This window comes from Acomys russatus, chromosome 19, assembly GCF_903995435.1.
Source record: "Acomys russatus chromosome 19, mAcoRus1.1, whole genome shotgun sequence".
Classification (NCBI taxonomy): Eukaryota; Metazoa; Chordata; class Mammalia; order Rodentia; family Muridae; genus Acomys; species Acomys russatus.
The window spans coordinates 15,727,171-15,748,100 of record NC_067155.1 but is presented as its reverse complement, the minus strand read 5'-3'; the positions used below and the strand labels follow the sequence as shown (position 1 = coordinate 15,748,100).

Genomic DNA, 20,930 nt, shown 5'->3' with positions numbered 1-20,930 from the left:
CATGCAGTTGGATAATTGGCCTGTCCAACGCTCGCTCGGTTACGCTGTGCTCTACTGAGGGAGCGATATGAATGTTTATGAAATCAATGAGGAGTGTTTTGTTGTTAGCGTTTTTTCAATCAAGGAAAGGGAAGGCGTCTCTTCAGGGGAGTCTTTCAGAGCACCTGGGGTAGGGGTCGGCATCGACTGAAGACTTCCCAGTAGCTGCGAAAACATCGTTTTGTGTTGGTTGCGTGGCAGAGGAACCCCGCCAATGATGCCTGAGGGAAACTCCCGTAGCTGAGATGGTCTAGTGACTGACAGGCCCCCGCAGGGTCTGGTGGGGATTTGGAACCGGGAACTGGGAGGTGATGTAATGTCTTAGGCGGCTGAGAAGCTGGGCTGGGGCAGACGGCAGATAAGTTTGGGTGGGCATCATGCAGGCCGAAGCCGAACGTTAGGCAGGTAAGGGATGACAGGAACGCTTGGCTCCGATCATTGTAAAGGTCTGCTGTGGGGGATCGAGCCCAGCCCCAGGGACGTGTACTCCATGTCATTCCGAGGCAAGTGAAATGCCATCCGCATCTCCCTGCTCGGGAGAACAGATGCGTCCACTGGCCTAGTTTGAACATGTGCCTGAGCCCTCAAGAACTGCCTCTAACTCCCTCCCAGGACCTGAGCATGGGGCAAGTCAAGTCCCCAGATAAAAGAGCCGAGCCTTATTGTTTTAAAAAGGGACAATGGGGCCTGGAGTTTATTGTTTTAAAAAGGGACAATGGGGCCTGGAGAGACGGCTCAAGGGGTTAGGAGCACTGGCCGTTCTTCCAGGGGACCCAGGTTCAATTCCCAGCACCCACGTGACTCCCTGTGACTCCAGTTCCAATGATACCCTCACATAGACATACATGCAGGCAAAACATCAATGCACATAAAATAAAAATAAATTAAAAATAAGCCAGGCGGTGGTGGCACACGCCTTTAATCCCAGCACTCGGGAGGCAGAGGCAGGCGGATCGCTGCAAGTTCGAGGCCAGCCTGGTCTACAAAGCAAGTCCAGGACAGCCAAGGCTACACAGAGAGACCCTGTCTTGAAAACAAACAAACAAACAAACAAAACAAAACAAAACATAAAAATAAAAAGGGACAATGATGTCAGACCCGGAAGTGTAGGGTCAGCACACAGACAGGGCTATGGAGTTCTAGACTGGATAACCCTGCCTACTGATTCCTGGGTCAGGGTGTACAGTAACTCGGGATTTCAGTGAAAGGTGGCGTGGGCTAAAAAAAGCAAAAGAAGACTCTGAACCCAAGTTTTTCTCCCCATTGAATGGGTGCCCCTTGTTCTGTGACTCAGCCAGGATTTCCTGGGCTGCGTGGAGTGTGGGGTTCACTCGATACCGCCCCTCCGTTGTCTTTATTTATTTATTTATTTATTTTTCCTCCCTGACCCTTCGAACTTTTTTAGACGTATTTTTATCTTATGTGTACCTGTGTGCATCTCTGTGTCTATATTGCCATGTCTGTGTGGGTAGATATGCCCCGAAGCTGTAGTCACAGGCAGTTGTGAGCTGCCTGATAGATGCTGGTTTGGGACTTGGATGCTGAGCCATCTCTCCAGCCACCTTCCCTTTCTGTTTTGAAACTGAAATCTCGATATGTGGCGCAAGCCAACCTCGAACCTCTCTGTAGCCCACACTGGCCTTGAACTCTTACTTTTCCACCTTAGCCTCCCAAAGACTGGAATTACAGGCACTGTTCCCACCTCCTGCTACCCCACACAGAATTCTTCCTAGCAGAGCGAACTGGAAGCATCACTTCCATCAAAGTGGCGTTCGTGGAGTCCCTCGCGTGGCCAGTTGTCCTCGAGGACCAGTGTGCCCTGACAGCGGACCAGATTATAAACAGACACACAGAGCAGCAACAAGATGGTTGGGAGTCAGGGTGCCCCGTGCAAAACGAAACACGGCCATCGTGGGAAAGTGAGGGGCCCAGGCTAATGGGCGGTTAGGAAAGATTTCACTGAGAAAATGGCCTCAGAGAGCCCAGAGCTGAGTGAGTCAGTGTTGAAAGAAGCATGGGGGGGGGGCGGGGAGAGGGGGAACACCGAGACACAGGCGGGGCAGGGGGGGGGGGGAGCGGGGAGCAGGGAGAAAGCCACTTGACTTGTGCAAGGCTCAGAGGGAAGTTTTATGACTGGAGTGGGCCTGGGTAAGGACTGCTCCTAAGAAAAGAGGGAAAAGCCTGGCGTGGTGGCGTGGTGGCGTGATGGCACACACCTTGTGATCCTAGCACTTGGGAGGTGGAGGCAGCAGGGATCAGGAGTTGAGGCCAGCCTTAGCAAACAAACAAAAACCACTACAGGCTGGGACATAGCTTGGTCTACAGAGGTGGTGAAGACTCGGGTGGACCCACAGTCCCCCCTCCAACCCCCCTAGGAAAGTTGCCAGGCTCAACAGCTGTTACCTGTGATAATTAACTGTGATACTGAGGAGGCAGTGACCATAGGGACCCTTGGGGCCTGCTGGCCCGGCAGCCTAGCTGAATGGCTCTCCTTCCGGCTCAGTGAGAGACCCTGTCTCAAAAAAATAGAGAGTAAAGGAGGACACTCATCACAGGCCTCTGCCCTGTCCCTCTGTGCACGGATACACACGTATACAGGCATGCACGTAGACACAGGTACAAAAATAAGTGAGTGAGGAGGCGGGCGTGAGGGAGGGGGTTAAGACAAGGGGCCGAAATTATCCTAAACCCAGGCATGGCAGCATATACCAGTACTCCGGAGTCTGAGACCATCTGAGCTACAAAGCACAATTGTTTTGGCTCGGGGTGTGGCCAGTTGTAAGAGCGCTTACAGTGAGGTCCTGGGTTCTGTCCTCAGCTCTGTTTGAACCTGGTGTGGTGGCACACACCCTCAGTTCCCAGACCTCATGAGGTAGAGGCAGGGGCCACGGGCAAGAAGGGTCAGAAGAGTCCAAGACCGCCCTTGGGCTGCATAGTGATTTGGGGCAGCCTGGAACCCATTGCCAGGGGTTGTCACATGCTTGGCAGGGGAGCCACCCTCACGGGGTGATTCGTGATTCGATTGGGCCTTTTTGCCTCCTGGTGTTGGCTGACGGGGAAGAGGGCCTACGGATCCCGGAAGTAGGAACCGTAGGAAGCAGCCACACAGGGGCGAGGGGAGGCTGGCTTACACTTGAAGGTAGGTAGGTGGTTTGCATCACCTTGGATAGAAGGAACATGGATTGTATGAGTCACGAATGAGTCCAGGGACTTTTGGGTTCTGTGCCTGAATGATTTTCTGAATTAGGAAAGAAAAAAGTGTTTCACTGGATCTAATGGGGCTTGAGCCCTCCCCCCAAGGTCTCATTGTGTACCCCTAGCTGGCCCCTAACTTGCTGAGATCCACCTGCCTCTGCCTCCAGTGCTCGGATCAAAGGTGCGTGTATCCGTGCCTAACCGGAAGTCTCTTTAATTAACTCAAGTGGAGCCAGCCCACAGGCAGGTGGATATCCTACCCTAAAGCTCTGCCAAGCTTGGGTGGGCGCTGGACCTTGCCAGTAGTTAAGAGGGCAGATTTGAAAGGCAGACGTGGCTCCCGCCATCTGACAGCTCGCTCGTGATGGGGTAGGATGTGTGAGGGGACAGTGTCGCCTAGCCGCCTGTAAGTAATGTGCTCAGGTTTCTAAAGTGCTCTCTGAATAATGACATCACTCAGGCCCCAGTGAAACCCGGGGAAGAATTACACAGTTCATCCTCATCTCACAGATAAGAGAGCTGGGACCCAGGGGAGAGAACAACTCAGTAATAGTGACTCCGAAGTCAGGCTATTTAACATACCTGTCACCACAAATATTTATCATTTCTGTGTGGTGCAAACACTTAAGGCCTTTTGTCGGGGGCTCAAGTGCAGCTTTCGTGGCAGATCACTTGTCTGGCATGCTTGAGGTCCTGGGTTCAATCTCCAGCACTGATGATGATAATAATAGTAATAATAATAATAATAGTAATAATAATAGTAGTAATAATAATAATAGTTGTTGTTGTATTCTGGGCTGGAAGTCTCTACGTAGCCTTGAACTACTCACCTTCCTGCCTCTACCTCCCGCAGGCAGGGACTGCAGGCACACCCCCACATACCGCACCCCACTCTTTTAGCTGTTTGGAAATATGCACCATGTCATTAATTACAGCTACTTCCCTGCTCTAGCAGAACAACAGAACTTTTTCTTCCCATCCAACCGAAACCGTGTAACCACTGGCAGTGTCACCCTCTTCCCCATCCCCCGTGCACACGCCTTCGGTTAGAACGTGGTTCCCACAGCTGTCCTCTTCCTCCTCTCTCTGGTGTAGACTTAATTCAAGACTGTGTCCAGAACTGGTCACGATTTGCCATATTGAGGATAGCCCATATGCCAACACCCTCCAGTCATGCTGGCGGGGGAGGTGGGGCGCTTTTCAGGGGTGGGAGGTATCGGGGAGAGGGCCTCCTGTCCTGTGCACTGGGGTGAGGCGCAGCACCTGGGCCCGTCGTCGCAGCTGGCCAGCTCTGGGGCCCTGGCCTCCTCCCATCCACTCACACAGCTTCGACCCCACCCCCCCTACCCTCACCCCCCCCCCCCAGGGAGGAGGGAGACCTGATGAGAAAGTGATCCCACACCACACACACACACACACACACACACACACACACACACACACACACCCTACACCCATGTAGACCATTAGCCCTGCACCTGCCTGACTTCAAGCAAAGCAGTAGCCACCAGGCTGTCCTGGAACCTGTGAGGCAGCCTGAACACTGGAGACAAGAGCTGGTCCCTTCCCAGGCTGGGTGTGGAAATGCCCACCCATGTCCCAGCACCGAGGAGGCAAGAGCAGGAGGATTGTAGCAAGTTTGAGGATAGCCTGGGCTATATATAGTATGTTCCAGGCCAGCCAGGGCTTCAGAATAAATTGCATCTCAAAAAAAAAAAAAAAAAAAAAAAAAAAAAAAAGTAGATAAGAGCTGGTCACTTCCGTTCTCAGCTTCTGGCGCTTATGCTAACCCTGCCAGCTGGTTAGAGACGAAGCAACTGACATACAAAGTATGCATCCTCGTCGTCCGGGGCTTCCTCCAGCCACTGTCCAGTTTGCTGCCAGAGTAGCACACCCCCAAGAGGTTGAAGAGGGCCACTCGGCCTCTGGATTGTGGACCGATGGGGCCTCCTACCGGCTAAGCCATGAATAGTGGGAAGACCTCCCCCAAGAACGGGGTGCCTTCCTGGGTGAGGGTAGAGTAGACAGTTCTGTGCACCCATCTTAGCTGGAGAGAGAGACGGGAGGCAGTTCCCGAGGGACAGAAAAGAATGTGTCGTAATGAACACAGTGGCAGGAAAAGGAAGATTCGGGAGCAGGTGGCCCAGTTCTGAGGAAAAGCGTTTGATGGAGACTTGAACAAAGTGGAAGGGGCGGTTCCAGCGAAGCCAGAGAAGGCCTGGGTTGAGTGACAAGGAAGAGTTGGTGTGACCTGACTAGGGACAGAGGGCAGGAAAGTCTCCAGGAGAGGAGAGGAGAGGCCTGGGGTGAGGCAGGCTGCGGTAAACCGCTTGGATTCTCTCTCACGTGGGGATGTAAGGCAGGAGAGGCCAGATGGGTTATGAGAGCGTCCGCGCTTTCCTTTGCTGGCCGTCCCATGTTGCTGGTGTCATCACAGCCTGCTCTCCCGCATTCGCAGTAAGAAGGAAATGTCACATCTGCAGTTAGTGTTTCCCATCCAAGTTAATCGACTCCCCCTGGGGTGGGCTGTAGATGCTAGCTGTCTGTCTATTTAAAAAGTTTATAGCCGGACGCGGTGGCGCACGCCTTTAATCCCAGCACTCGGGAGGCAGAAGTTTATAGACTAAAAAAAATTTTTTTTAATGTGTGTGACTGTTTTGCCTGCATGTGTGTCTGTGCACCATGTGTGTGCCTGGTGCCTGTGGAGGTGAGAAAAGGCATCAGATCCCCTGGACCTGGAGTTACACAGGTGGTTGTAGGCTGCCATGTGGGTGTTGGAAACTGAACAGTCAGTGCTCTTAACCACTAAGCCAACTCTCTGAACTGTGTGTGTGTGTGTGTGTGTGTGTGTGTGTGTTTTGCAGGGAGGTGGCACACATCTTTAATCCCAGTGCTCAGGAGACAGGCAGGTCGATGTCCTTGAGTTCGAGGCCAGTCTGCTCTACAGAGTAAGTTTCTAGCCAGTCAGTGCTACACAGAGAAACCCCCGTCTCCAAAACAAAACAAAACAAAAAATTTAAATCACGATGCTTTGCATTTTTATCAATACCTTTTGTGGAAATTAAAAAAAAAAAAGGATTTTTAGAAAGGTTACCTCAAGTTTCACACATACTCCCAAAAGGACATGAAAGTGGGAGTGGGAAGGGACAGAGAGAGCCGTGGAGAATATGAATCAGTCACCATGGAAATGTCACCCTGAAGCCCATATTCTCATATATAATTAATATGTGCTAATCACAGCGGGGCCATTGGGATGGCTGAGCCCATAAAGGTCCTCCCTGCCGGGACTCGTCAGATCCCAGCATTCACGCAACAAACTCCTGTCACTCCACCTCTGAGAGATCTGGCTCCTTCTTCTGGCCTCCGTGTATACACACACACACACACACACACACACACACACACACGTGTACACACCCACACCCAGACATGTGCGGCAGGAGGATGAGGAGTTCACGGTCATCCTCAGCTACCGAGCTACATGAGACCCTGACTCAGAAAAAAAAATTTTTTTTTCAGAATTCCATTGCTATCAGACCCACTCTGAGTGCTCGGAGGAAACAGGTGGCCTTGGGGTAGACGGTGCTGTGACTTGGACCAGGATGATGACAGTGGGAAGAGAAAGAAGAACATGGGACATGAGGGTGCACTGCATGGGTGGGGGGAGGGAAGGAAGGCAGGGGTCAGGGGTCAGGGAGAGAGAGTAGTGAAAGTATACTATAAGCTTCCACTCAGAACCAGGCGGTGGTGGCGCACACCTTTAATCCCAGCACTCGGGAGGCAGAGGCAGGTGGATCGCTGTGAGTTCGAGGCCAGCCTGGTCTACAAAGCAAGTCCAGGACAGCCAAGGCTACACAGAGAAACCCCGTCTTCAAAAACCAAAAACCAAAACAAACAAACAAACAAACAAAAAAACCCATGCATTCATTTTGTGTGTGTGTGTGTGTGTGTGTGTGTGTGTGTGTGTGTGTGTGTGTGCATGCGAATGTGCCGTGGCATACGTGTGGAGGTCAGAGGTGGGATTTGGGGTCAAAATTAGGCTGTCAGGATAGACTGAGCCGTCGTGTCAATACAGCCTTTTTTGTTTGTTCACAACACAGTGAGGTCACTGGTCTCATATAAGGCAAGTTCTATGCCGTGCTCCCACCACCTCACTGGTGGATTCTAGGCACATGTTCTACCACTGAGCTAACACTTTCAGCCCTTTTTTTTTTTTAATATGTCATTTTAATGGTTTGTTTATTTATTATTTATACAGTATTCTGCCTGCAGGCCAGAAAAGGGCACCAGATCTCATTATAGATGGTTGTAAGCCACCATGTGGTTACTGGGAATTGAACTCAGGACCTTTGGAAGAACAGCCAGTGCTCTTAAGCTCTGAGCCATCTCTCCAGCCCCCTTAAGATTTGATTTTTGTCCCAGCACTCGGGAGGCAGAGGCAGGCGGATCTCTGTGAGTTCAAGGCCAGCCTGGTCTACAGATTGAATTCCAGCACAGCTAGGGCTACAGAAGAGAAACCCTGTTCTTAAAAACAACCAAAAAAAAAATTTTTTTTTAATTTTTTTGTTATTGTTAATTATGTGTATATGTGTTCTTGTGTGTATCACATGTGCATGGGTGCCCATGGAAGCCAGAACAGAGTGCTGGCTTCTCCAGACCTAGAGTTATAGGTGGTTGTGACCTGTCAGGTGTCAATGCTAGGACTTGAACCCGAGTCCTCTAGAAGAACAGCAAGTACTATTAACCACTGAGCCACCTCTCCAGGTTCCTCTCTCCCCCTTTAAATTAACTTTTTTTTTTCTTTTGGGGTTTTCCTGACAGGGTTTCTCTGTGTAGCCGTGGCTGTCCTGGATTCCCTTTGTAGACCAGGCCGGCCTTGAACTCACAGCGATCCGCCTGCCTCTGCCTTCTGAGTGCTGGGATTAAAGGCGTGCGCCACCATGCCTGGCCTAAGTTAACTTTTAACTACAGGCCTGGATTTTCCCTTTTAATGACACTACCAACCATAATACATTGGTAGGTACTTTCGTGGTCTTGTTTTAACTTGATTATCTGCAAAGACCCCATCTCCAAATTAATTCACATTCTGAGCTCCTTTTTCATTTTATTTATCTTTGTTTTATGTGCATTGGTGTTTTGCCTGCATGCATATCTGTGTGAGAGTGTTAGAATTTGGAGTTTCAGACAGTTGTGAGCTGCCATGCGGGTGCTGGGATTTGAACCCAGGTTCTCTGGGAGAGTAGTCAGGGCCCTTAACCACCGAGCCATCTCTCCAGCTACACCGTCCCTGCCACCCAGCTCTCTTTTCAACGTAAATTAGTGCCAAAGCTTTTCTCCAAGTGTCCGTACCAAGGCACACACCTGCTATTTGCTGGAGAGTGTTAAGAGATAATTGCGGACATCATATCGTATGCCTTGGGAACATCTTAAAGAGAGAAAAGAGTCAGTCTGGTTTACATCTTTAAACAAGTCTGTTTGTTCTGTGGGAATGTAAGACAAGACAAACATTTCATCAGGAAGGGAAAGGCCAAGAGGTAACCCTCCTGGGGCAGCTCGGACGAGGGGACTTTGAGGTGCCCTGTGGTCAGTGTGTGGTTCCGAGCCTGGAGGACCACAGCTTGCTATATGTACCCAGCCCCACGGCTCCTGGCTTCAGCCCCTTGGGGGTTCACATGCGGCTGACGGGGGGGGAGGGCGGGCAGCTAGGACTCAGTGTGTGTTTCCCGTCCATCCCCTCTCTGCCCAGGACATACAGCAACTTCTCCAGCTCCAACAGCTGGTCCTTGTCCCCGGCCACCACCTCCAGCCACCCGCTCAATTCCTGCTGCCACAGGCCCAGCAGAGTCAGCCAGGTGAGACCTCAGCACAGTCGACGCCCTCTCTGGTACTTTCAGCATCCCACCGCCTCCCCCCCCCCACCCCCCGCCCACTCACCGGCTGTGTCCTTGTCTCTCCAGGCCTGCTACCGACGCCAAACCTATTCCAGCTACCTCAGCAAACCCAGGGAGCTCTCCTGACCTCCCAGCCTCGGGCTGGGCTTCCTACACAGGTGAGTCTGTCCACTGCGTTTATCAGGCCCCTAGCAGTGGAGTGGGGTGGGGAGGCAGGGGGAGCGCCGAGGACCAGCCCTACCCTGCTGCCAACTAACTGGCTGTAGGAACTTGGGTAAGGTAGGCTCCATGTCTGGGTCAGCTCCCTCCTTCATAGAATGGAGGTAGTCAAACCAGACTAAGGATCCCCAAGCGTTTCTAAATACGAATGCCTTTGGAAAAAAAAAAAAAATCAATGAAATATTGAACTCAGAGGCTGGGGGAATGGCTCTGAGTTCGAGGACTCCTCATATCCCAGGTTGAAAGCTGAGTATACAAGTTAATTTCATCCTTGGGGGACATTGAGGTTGATGACCTGCAGATCCTTGGCCGGCCAACCTAACCAGCTGCGGAAAGACACCTGCCTGCTGTTGGCTTCAGCCTTCCACCTGCCACTGCATATATGTGCATGCACACATGTACACATGCACGCGCACGCGCGCGCACACACGCACACACATACACATACACGTGAACTCTGACAGAAAGACTGAAAAGTTTCGTAGACCCACACAGGTCTTGGCCACGTTGTTAGGAAGTGCCAGAGGCCCTGGAAGTCTAGGTGACCCTGTAACAACAGCGTCAGAGCTCACTTGGCCGCTAAAGCTGCCCTGCCTGCTGTGGGGGGTGGTGTCCTTACCCCTCCTTGGATGAGAGACCTGCTGCTACCAAACTGTTGGGTGTGTCTGATCACAAAGTGATGCCCTGAACCCAACGGGATTCACATCATCATGACTTCCCAAACACACCCACTCCAGAATATTAGGGCATCAACGATGACAGGCATCCCTGTACCAACCACCTGCTTCCAATCTTTCAATTTTTTTTTTTAAACACCAGAGAGGTGTTGCTTCTTGTCCAGCCCCCTAGTTGTTTTCCCTTCCATCTCTATGTTATTTCTCTCTTTGCAAACTACTTATTTTTTTTAAAAGATTTATTTCTTTATTATTATGTATGCAGTGCTCTGCCTGCATATATATTTGCAGGCCAGAAGAGGGCATCAGATCACATGATACATGGTTGTGAGCCACCATGTGGTTACTGGGAATTGAACTCAGGACCTCTGGAAGAGCAGGCAGTGCTCGTAACCGCAGAGCCATCTCTCCAGTCCCCAAACTACTTATTTTTAAGGCTTTGTTTTATTTATTTGTATTTTGGTAATAGTAGAGAGTCAGTCCAGGGTTTTGAGCATACTAGGCAGCGGCTCTACCACTGAGCCACGCCCCCAGCCCCTCACTGGGGGATTCTAGGCAGGGAGGGGCTCTACCATTGAGCCACACGCCACCCCTCCCTGGGGGATTCTAGGCAGGGGCTCTACCACTGAGCCACGCCCCAGCCCCTCACTGGGGGATTCTAGGCCGGGGGCTCTACCACTGAGCCACGCCCACAGCCCCTCACTGGGGGATTCTAGGCAGAGGCTCTACCACTGAGCCACACCCCAACCCCTCCCTGGGGGATTCTAGGCAGGGGCTCTACCACTGAGCCACGCCCCTAGCCCCTCACTGGGGGATTCTAGGCAGGGGCTCTACCACTGAGCCACACCCCTAGCCCCTCACTGGGGGATTCTAGGCAGGGGCTCTACCACTGAGCCACACCCCCAGCCCCTCCCTGGGGGATTCTAGGCAGGGGCTCTACCACTGAGCCACGCCCCCAGCCCCTCACTGGGGGATTCTAGGCAGGGGCTCTACCACTGAGCCACACCCCCAGCCCCTCACTGGGGGATTCTAGGCAGGAGCTCTACCACTGAGCCACACCCCAGCCCCTCACTGGGGGATTCTAGGCAGGGGCTCTACCACTGAGCCATGCCCCCAGCCCCTCACTCAGGGATTCTAGGCAGGGGCTCTGCCACTGAGCCACACCCCAGCCCTCTTTTCACACTTTATTTTGAGATGGGCTTTCTAAGTTGCTCAGGTTTGGCACTGAAGTCACTTTGTAGCCCAAGCTGGCCTTAAAAGTAGAATCCTCCTGCCTTGTTCTCAAGCAACTCCATGTTTGCTGCTGCTGGGTCTTTAATATTTTTAGTGCCATTTTAAACCACAGTGAAACAGAGCCTAAGATAGATCCCATATGCCTCCGGTCCTCCACGCACACCGCCTCCCCATTTTCAGCATTCTCAACCCATATAGTACCCACGTGTAGTCCAGATATCTACAGGTTATTGCCATATCTGTAGACGGAACCTCAGCCTTCACTCGGTACCTACACGCTTGGAACACTGTGCTTATTAGTACTTTCAACCTCCTACTAATCCAGTAGGCTGGCAGGGCGGTGGTGGCGCACGCCTTTAATCCCAGCACTCGGGAGGCAGAGGCAGGCGGGATCTCTGTGAGTTCGAGGCCAGCCTGGTCTACAAAGCGAGTCCAGGACAGCCAAGGCTACACAGGGAAACCCTGTCTTGAAAAACCAAAAAATAAAAATAAAAATAAAAGTAACTTAATCCAGTGGGCAGGCAGAGTCATAGTGACAGTTTATATTCTATGGGAGGGGATGTAGGCCCCCCCCCAGGAAGATTAAGACTCAGGCTGATCTACCTGAGAAGTCACCGTGCGCCCCCACCCCTACCCCCACCCGATTTACGGTTTGAGCTCATTGAGCCATCAGCACAAGACACCAGCTGCTCCTTCTGGGAGTTCGGGTCTCTAAGGGAAGGTAACGAGTTGTGGTAATTGAGAGCCTCATGGCTTGCAGCAGAGGGAAACATTTCACAGGATTAGCGATTAGTGTGGGTATCCTGGGGAGCCAAGGGGGGGGGGGGAGTCTGAAGCACGCAGGTGCACAACCATGGCTTAGCCCCATCCGGGTCCTCCATCCCGCATCCCATCCACCTGCCCAACATACCAGGCTGTGACTCGCCCCACGCTGCCCGACCCGCACCTCTCCCACCCGCAGCCCCCAAAATGCTTGGAGCCGCCGACCCACCCAGAGGAGCCCAGTGATCTGGAGGAGCTGGAACAGTTCGCTCGCACCTTCAAGCAACGCCGCATCAAGCTGGGCTTCACGCAGGTCTGGGACCACCTTATGGGGTGGCGGGGGTGGGTGGGTGGAGGGATGGGGTGGGGTTGGGGTGACGGAACGAAGATGCAGGGGTCAGAATCAGTTGGAGTGTTTGGATCTGGCCTTGGACCAGTAACCCTCCCCCCCGCCCTAACTTCCAAACCCCATCTCCTCCCCTCTGGACCAGGGTGATGTGGGCCTGGCCATGGGCAAGCTCTATGGCAACGACTTCAGCCAGACGACCATTTCCCGCTTCGAGGCCCTTAACCTGAGCTTCAAGAACATGTGCAAACTCAAGCCCCTCCTGGAGAAGTGGCTCAATGATGCAGGTGAGCCTGGCCAGAGGCTCCAGCGTGGGCGCACAGGGGACTAGTGATGGGGCAAGGGCGGGAGTGATCACTCATGTCCTTGTCTCCTGTCTTCTGCAGAAACTATGTCTGTGGACTCAAGCCTACCCAGCCCAAACCAGCTGAGCAGCCCCAGCCTGGGTTTCGACGGCCTGCCGGGGAGGAGACGCAAGAAGAGGACCAGCATCGAGACGAATGTCCGTTTCGCCTTAGAGAAGAGTTTCCTAGCGGTGAGCTTCGCCCCCTAGCGGCCAGGAAGGGCATCATCAGGCGGGAAGGACCCAGCTCACCAGCCTTCTCTGCCTTGTAGAACCAGAAGCCTACCTCAGAGGAGATCCTGCTGATCGCCGAACAGCTGCACATGGAGAAGGAAGTGATTCGCGTCTGGTTCTGCAACCGGCGCCAGAAGGAGAAACGCATCAACCCCTGCAGCGCGGCCCCCATACTGCCCAGCCCGGGGAAGCCCACCAGCTACAGCCCTCACCTGGTACCGGAAGCTGGGGGATGGGGGTGGGGGACGGGGGGGGGGGCGGGGGCACAAGCCTGTAGCCATTGGTATGAAACTTACTAGACTAGAGACCAGGAGACTTGTCTTTAGAGGTTCTGGGGAGAGTATGTCACATATACAGCAGTCACAAAGGGACAGTTTTCCAGGAAACCATGTCACCCAACCTGAGTGGAGTCGGGTTCTCTCCTTGCACCGTGTAGGTTCCAAATAATCAAATGCAGCTCGTCAGACTTGACAGCAAAGTGACTTTACCTACCAAACCCTCTTCGGGGCCTCAAACTGCTGTCTTCTGTGGTGGGTACAAACTCTCACAGATACACTGACATAGCTAGACGGTGTTGTCACAGAGATGTTACTGTGGAGAGGTGTAGCATGGTCCAGGTGGGGATGCCCTGGCTCCCACCCGCAGAGGCAGGAAGGGCCCCACCATTAGACCTGTGAGGTACCCCCCCCCCCAGCACTGTAGCTGCACAGGGGTCCTCTTAGTTATCAGACACATCTGGGATTCCTGTTTGTGAAAAGGGCTGTGATAATCCAGAGAGAAACCCCTCAACTCTAGGGATGGGAGGAAGGGGGGACTCAGAGTTAGCCAGGCATGTAAAGGAGGGGACTACCCAGAGGACCACATTCTGCAAGTCCCAGCATGCACAAAGGCTTAGAGGCCAAGATCTGCTGAACCTCAGTGTGGCTGGAATGTGAGAGTGGAAGGTGGGCAGGGGCTTTTATTTATTTTATTTTTGGTTGTTGGTTTTTCAAGACAGGGTTTCTCTGTGTAGCCTTGACTATCCTGGACTTGCTTTGTAGACCAGGCTGGCCATGAACTCACAGCAATCTACCTGCCTCTGCCTCCGAAGTGCTGGGATTAAAGGCGTGCGCCACCACCGCCCAGCTATGTTTTGTTTTGCAGGGGGCAGATACCACATGGTTGGTTGGTCGGTATTTATTTATTTATTTATTTTGCTTTCTTTTTCTTTTTCTTTTTCTTTTTCCGAGACAGGGTTTCTCTGTGTAGCCTTGGCTGTCCTGGACTCACTTTGTAGACCAGGCTGGCCCCAAACTCACAGAGATCCACTTGCCTCTGCCTCCCAAGTGCTGGGGGTGTTTTTCTTTTGTGGGGACAGGCTCAGAACATCTGGTCCTCCTCCTCCTGAAATGTCAACCTTCTTTTGAAGAGATGATTTCATGACATGTAGCCCAGGCTGGACTCAAACTTACTTTGTAGTCCAGGCTGGCCAGACTCTATTTCAAAGACAGGTGCGTTCCTTTTAGGAGCACCCACAGCAGGAGCCACAGCCCAGGTGCTCAGGCACAGTCACTGAAGACTCAGGGACAGTATCGAGACAGGAGAATGTCAGAGGAGAGGTGGGGGCTGGGGGCTATCTCAGCTGAGAATCACTGTGCTTCCTGCTTGTGGCACAGGATCACCTGGGGTACATGTAAGGGAGGGTGACGCACCTCTAGCCCTGTTTACCCACCCCACATGGGGGAGCGATGTGAGTCTGGTGCACAGGGAACACTGCTGGAGGCTACCTTGTGACAATGCCTTATCGGACTTTCTTCTCTTCCCAGGTCACACCCCAAGGGGGCGCAGGGACCTTACCATTGTCCCAAGCTTCTAGCAGTCTGAGCACAACAGGTTAGGGGCAAGCTGAGGGGGGAGATCGGGAGGACACTGCGTAGCTACAGCCTGAGGGTCAGAGGTGGCGCTGGGTAGCCTCAGACCTCAAGGCTCAGGCTGAGGGGTGGGGGTGGGGCGCAGACAGAGCCCAGGGCAGCCCCTCGCTTTGTCTACCAGAGCAGTCGGCTCTAAGGTTCCCTGTGAGAAGGTGTGGAGGTTGCTGGGAGTGGATGCTCACTGTCCCTGGCTTCTGTGAGTTCTGCGAGTGTATAATTCATACGCAAAATCTGTGCGTATGTGTGCTCTGGAAAGATGGAGGGGAAGCTGGTGCTTTGTGATGGAGCTCACTTAGTGCACAGAGCCTTGTTATTTCTTTTAAACGTTTTATTTCTTTTTATTGATGAGCATTTTTTTTTTTCTTCTGAGCATTATGAGCACACAGTACCAAATAGATGCCAGAAGAGGGCATCAGATCCCCAGGAACTGGAGTTGCTGACAGTTGTGAGCTGCTCTGTGGGTGCCGAGACCCAAACCCAGGTCCTCTGGAAGAGCAGCCAGTGCTCTTGCCGGCTGAGCCCTTCTCCAGCCTATTAAAAAAAAAAATATATATATATATATATATATATATCACGAGACAAACGCTATATTGCTCCTCTGGGATTAAGAAATAATAGGTACAGTATTCTAAATTAGTGAGAAGTAGCCAGCACTCACTGGTCAGGTTCTTTCTAAAATATATGGACTGACTAAATTCTCACACTCGGCTCATGAGATTGGGCCCATTTTCCACGAGGGAACGAACTGAAGGTCAGAGAGTTTGGGATGTTTATCATAGGACACAGGCCGGACTAAGCCTGGGTTCTAGGCTAGCCAGAGCAGCTTGGCCCTCAGTGGCTCTCCTCAAGTTGCCCACTCCTGAGCTTCCAGCAGCACACGTGTCTCCTGGACTCATCTCCAACCCCCGCAGAGAGCCTTAGGGCCGTGTCTCCTGGACAACCCATTTCTTGTCCAAGTCAAAGTGGTTTGTGGCCAGGCGTTGTGGCGCACACCTTTAGTCCCAGCACTCGGGAGGCAGAGGCAGGAGGATCTTTGTGAGTTCAAGGCCAGCCTGGTCTACAAAGCGAGTCCAGGACAGCCAAGGCTACACAGAGAGACCCTGTCTTGAAAAATCAAAAAAAGAAAAAGAAAAAAAAAAAAAAAGCGGTTTGTGGCACGGTTCGCAGATAGGCAGTGCCAGCGATTGGTGTGACTACTGTCATGAGATGTGGACATGAGGATTCTGGGGAGTAGGTTCGGACAGTGTGTCTCTGCTCTGAGTGAGGAGACTCTGGGTGTGCAACAGGGGCTGACGCAGGCTTCCTTGATAAAGGAAGCTAAAGACACATCTTTCTGTCTCTCTCTGGCAGTTACTACCTTATCCTCAGCTGTGGGGACGCTCCACCCCAGCCGGACAGCAGGAGGGGGTGGGGGTGGGGGCGGAGCCGCGCCCCCCCTCAATTCCATCCCCTCTGTCACTCCCCCACCCCCGGTCACCACCAACAGCACAAACCCGAGCCCTCAAGGCAGCCACTCGGCTATCGGCTTGTCGGGCCTGAACCCCAGCACGGGGTAAGTGCGCAGCTACAAGTGGGAGGTTGCAGCCGCTTTCAGGGTGGGGAGATGCACCCCCCCCAATTCTTCCGTGGGCTCCTATCCTCGCTCATGCCTCTGCTTTCCTCTTTCAGAAGCACAATGGTAGGGTTGAGCTCTGGGCTGAGTCCAGCCCTCATGAGCAACAACCCTTTGGCCACCATCCAAGGTGCGTGCTGCCTCATGTCACCCCATTGCCACCAGCCCTGCCCTTTCGGGGCCTCGAGCCCTCTCATTGCTGCCCCAGCCATGCCATCCTGCCTGCCCCTGCTCACTGTATCGCTCGTCTCTTCATCCCCATCTGTCTTTGGGGAAGGTGTGAGGGGTACCAGTTCATGGGAGTCAGTGGGACAGACTTGGGAGACAGGGGGCACTCAGGCAGGGCACAAGGAGGTGCAGGTCTCCCTGGCCTGCTGATGTACCTCCAGCTCAGCCTCTCTCTCTCCCCCTCCCCACCAGCCCTGGCCTCTGGTGGAACCCTGCCCCTTACCAGCCTTGATGGCAGCGGGAATCTGGTGCTGGGCGCAGCTGGTGCGGCCCCAGGGAGCCCCGGCCTAGTGACCTCGCCTCTCTTCTTGAACCACGCTGGGCTGCCCCTGCTCAGTGCCCCGCCAGGTGTGGGCCTGGTCTCAGCGGCGGCTGCAGCCGTGGCAGCTTCCATCTCCAGCAAGTCTCCTGGCCTCTCGTCATCTTCTTCATCCTCATCGTCCTCCACTTGCAGTGAGGTGGCAGCACAGACCCCTGGAGGCCCAGGGGGACCCGAGGCCGGGTCCAAGGCTGAGTGAAAACTCACCAGGCATTCCTCCTACTCCTCTGATTTCCCCCAACCTTGGTCCTCTGCCCAGGAGAGGGCGAGGAGGCTGGTGGGAGACACAGTGGATCCTCAGAGCAGGAGTGACAAAGGAGGAAGACCAAAAATCCAACCAAAAAACAAAAACAAAAAAACCAAAAAACAAAAGAAAACCCTAACCAACGAAAAAGAAAACCAAAAATATTCTCAACAGAAACCAGCTGCCCTAATGGAACCAGAGATGAAAAACAAACAACACAAAAACAACCCCAAAGCAACCAACCCCCCCCCCCCCAAGGCAAACAAACCAAAAACCAGTCTGAGCCAGATCTTGGAGTGCTCACTGCTATGACACCAAATAAGAACCCTCAGCCAGGAGTGGAACAGCCTCGGGCAGGTCGGACCTCATGCTGCTGAGCCCTGGCTGTCGGGCCAACTCCTAACCCTACCCCACTGTGGGTGGGCAGAGAATGTGCCAGCTTGCTGGCCCAGCCCCAGCTCTGGGCCAATGGAGACAGGGCATTGCCTGGGGCAGGAGGCCCAGGGCCCAGAGCCACCTGCCAAATGGTCTTTTCTAGAAGGTAAAAAGAGAAAGGACCCGAACAACCTTACACCAAATATTCAGTAGCTTTCATCCAAAGGATGTACAGAATTTTTAGCGTTGTGCTCAACAGAATGTGTATCCCTTCCATGTGTCCCCTCTCCCCTGTCCCCCTCCCCCCAGCTCTCCCTGACAGGGCAGGGGGCCTCGCTTTAACCTCCCTTCACCACCCCCAGCCTGGGGAGAGTTCAGAGGAAGGCCTGGGAACGGGCCTTTTTTTTTTTTTTTTTTTTTTCGTTCCCTGTTCTTCCCCCTTTACCTTTGAAGGGTGGGCTAGGCCTTTTTTTTTTTTTTTTTTTTTTTTTGCCAAGTTCCAGCTCTGAAAAGGCCCTCCCCAGCCCCGTCACCCTTTGTGCTCTGGAGTCCGCCTCCTCCCCAGTCTACGGGAAGGTGGTTGTTTCAGGCAAAGGAGGATGAGGGAGAGGGCATCCAAGTTGTCTTTCTCTCCATCATGTCTTGTCAGTTTCCCTGAAAAAAAAAAAAATCATATTCCAGTGCCTATCCGTGGGATCTTCACGTTCTCTAACATTAACCAGAAACCAAAAAGATTTAACTCGCCTCGCTCCGCCCACCCCCCGCCCCTTCTGGCACTGGCAGGTACCTCTCCCGTCTGTCCCTGCCTTCCAGTGTACACACGCACGCACACACCCCAGTGAGCTCCTCCGGATGGACGGACTCTCCATCAGGGTCCACATGGCGGTGACATTGCCATGACCTGTGGTTGCCCATGCAAGAGGGCACTATGGTGGCCACCACTCCCGTCCGTGAGACCTCCGTGAGTCTTGGCTGGACCCTGTATTTGCCTAGCCCTGGACATAGCTCAACAGTGGGCAAGAGGAGACGCTGCTGGGAGCCACCCTGCCCTCCTTCTATCATGGAGGCCAACAAAGTTTTGAACCAAAAACAAACAAACGAACAAACAAAACCCAACAAAAACAAAAACAGAAAACCAAACAATAAATTAAAACTAGAAAAAAAGAATTTATAGATATATATATAGATAGATAGATATATATGGGATGGGAAAGAAGAAGACGGAAGACTCTTCAAGAACACAGGAGCCGCAAGGTGGAGCCAAGCCCTGCAGGGTGGTCCAGGCCTTTGGTCGCCAAGGCGGATGGAATGATGGATGCTTCTTTCTCTCATAAATACCTCATGGACGTCGTCTTTGTCTTTCGGAAAGCCGGAGGGGGTGTATGGCTGGGGCAGGGCCTGTCCCTCAGCCAGGGTGGATGGAAGCGGGTGGGTGGGTGGGTGGGACTGAGAGAGGGTGTCAGGGACGTGGGTGAAGGGCCCCAAGCACCCTCCCCACCAATCAACTGAAAAAGCTTTAAAAGGGGGGGGGGATAAAAAGAAGAAGAAGAAGAAGAAAGAAAGAAAAGGAAAGCAAAAAAGAATGGATGAAGGAAAAACCAACTGTTGGATGGTTTGATTCCCTCTTTGATTTTTGATTTGTTTCTGTTCTCTCTCTCTGTCTATCTCTCTCTCCCCCTCTTCTTGCGTCACATCTCTTGATCTCCTTTCTGTATCTCTTCTCAAACCAAAGTGTTGCTGTGAAGGACGCGAGCCATTGAAATCCGAGTGACCCCTGCCCCTGGCTGGGCAGGAGCAGAGGAAGGGGAGAGCCGGGCAAGGGCCTGGGCCCCCTTTCCATCCTGGACACTCAGAGGAGAGGCAGCCAGAGCCCCCCAGGACTCAGCGTTCTCTTTTCTTCTGGTCCCTTCTTCTCTCACCTGGACCAAAACTGTTGGCCTAGGTTAGTTACACAGGAGGCAGCGGCGACTCTAGGCTGATGATACAGGGCCTTGGGTGCCTTGCCTGAGCCCTGGTGGAGGGGCTGCCCCTCCCAGCCAAGCACCAATGGGGCACCTCGTCCACCCACCCTCGCTGGAATGTAAGAGTCTCTGCTGAACCAACGCCCCACCTCCCCACACCCCTGAGTTTGTCCATTTTAATTTCCTGAAAAGCGGCTGGCTAGCGAGAGGGCCTGGACCCAACCAATCCAAGGGTGGAAGACGGGGCCCAGGGGCTCCTGAGCTTGGTAGAACGAAAGGAATTGCAACCAGAAAAACAAACCCTCTGAGAAGACAGGCAGCATGGAAGGAAGGCACGGTGGAGATGACTCAAACAGAAACTATGATTCTAGACCAAAAAAAACAAAACAAAAAAAAGCCAAAAAAACAAAAAAACAAAGGAAAAAAAAAAAAAAGAAAAGAAAAAGAAAAAAAAAAAGGAAAAAGAAAATCCAGGACTCAACACCCCGATTCACCCCGCTTTCTCCTGATCAAGTCCCTACCCCAGGGTGGAGGGGTGAGGAAGAGGAGGAGAACATGGGGGACAGGGATGGGGCAGAAACCCTGAAATTGGTGGAGGGGACCCCCCCATGCAGCTGGGGGTGGTGGGGACCCTCCCCATCCAACCCCCACACTGGGAAATGAAAAACAAGGGGAAAAAAAATTCCTGGAAGGGGGAAAATAACCAAATCCCAAGCTTTAACTACAGCTGTGAAACCAAATATTGGGAAAGGGTGAGAGGGTGGGAGGGAGGGGCAGGAGAGCCCCAGGTTTCCCCCCCACCCTGGGCCCCTCTCCTCCCCGAGGACTCGAGATAAGGCACCAAATACCTCATAGAACTTTAATGTTAAAAAAACAAAAACAAAAAAAAAAAAAACAAAAAAACCAAATATCGTTGGCTGGGGGCCAGCCAGGGCAAGGGGTTGGGGGCTGGGGGAGCCAGGTATAGGAAAGGTGGGGGAAGACTCCCACCCCCACCTGCCCCTCCACTCCAGTCACCCCAGTCTCGACTCCGGGAAACAAAACTATCTCATCGTTTTTATTTTGTGGTCTGTACAGAGCCTGTGTCCGTGTGTCTGTGTGTGAGTGAGAGCATTGGAGGGCTAGGGAGCTTTATGTGGGTTGGGGAGGGAGACCCCAGGCCAGGCTCTGCACCAGCTTAGATGTCAGGTGGTGGTCCAGGGGTCTGGGTGAGAACAGCTAGGGTGCGAACAGACCTTGGAATTTCCCTTCTCCCAGCCCTGACCCCTTGCTTAAGGGAGGAACAGAGACTGGTCTGCCCTAATGGTGGGTCTTTTGTGCCAAAAATAAATTTTTAAAAATGCCA

General features: G+C 52.8%; 1 protein-coding gene across 3 annotated transcripts in view; it reads left to right on the top strand.

The window, feature by feature from the left end:
* Pou2f2 (POU class 2 homeobox 2) overlaps positions 1 to 17,498 on the top strand; it is a 67,752-nt gene extending 50,254 nt beyond the window's left edge. For 2 of the 3 annotated variants that reach the window (XM_051162600.1, XM_051162599.1), the window contains exons 6-15: positions 8,981 to 9,086; positions 9,192 to 9,283; positions 12,213 to 12,326; positions 12,505 to 12,646; positions 12,746 to 12,894; positions 12,975 to 13,151; positions 14,742 to 14,808; positions 16,197 to 16,398; positions 16,515 to 16,588; positions 16,879 to 17,498. In XM_051162600.1, the coding sequence (XP_051018557.1) occupies positions 8,981 to 9,086; positions 9,192 to 9,283; positions 12,213 to 12,326; positions 12,505 to 12,646; positions 12,746 to 12,894; positions 12,975 to 13,151; positions 14,742 to 14,808; positions 16,197 to 16,398; positions 16,515 to 16,588; positions 16,879 to 17,204 (1,449 nt within the window). In that variant the 3' untranslated portion in view covers positions 17,205 to 17,498. The remainder of the gene's footprint in view (positions 1 to 8,980; positions 9,087 to 9,191; positions 9,284 to 12,212; positions 12,327 to 12,504; positions 12,647 to 12,745; positions 12,895 to 12,974; positions 13,152 to 14,741; positions 14,809 to 16,196; positions 16,399 to 16,514; positions 16,589 to 16,878) is intronic. The other variant, XM_051162601.1, reaches the window with a different exon arrangement.
* Positions 17,499 to 20,930: the final 3,432 nt, after the last annotated feature.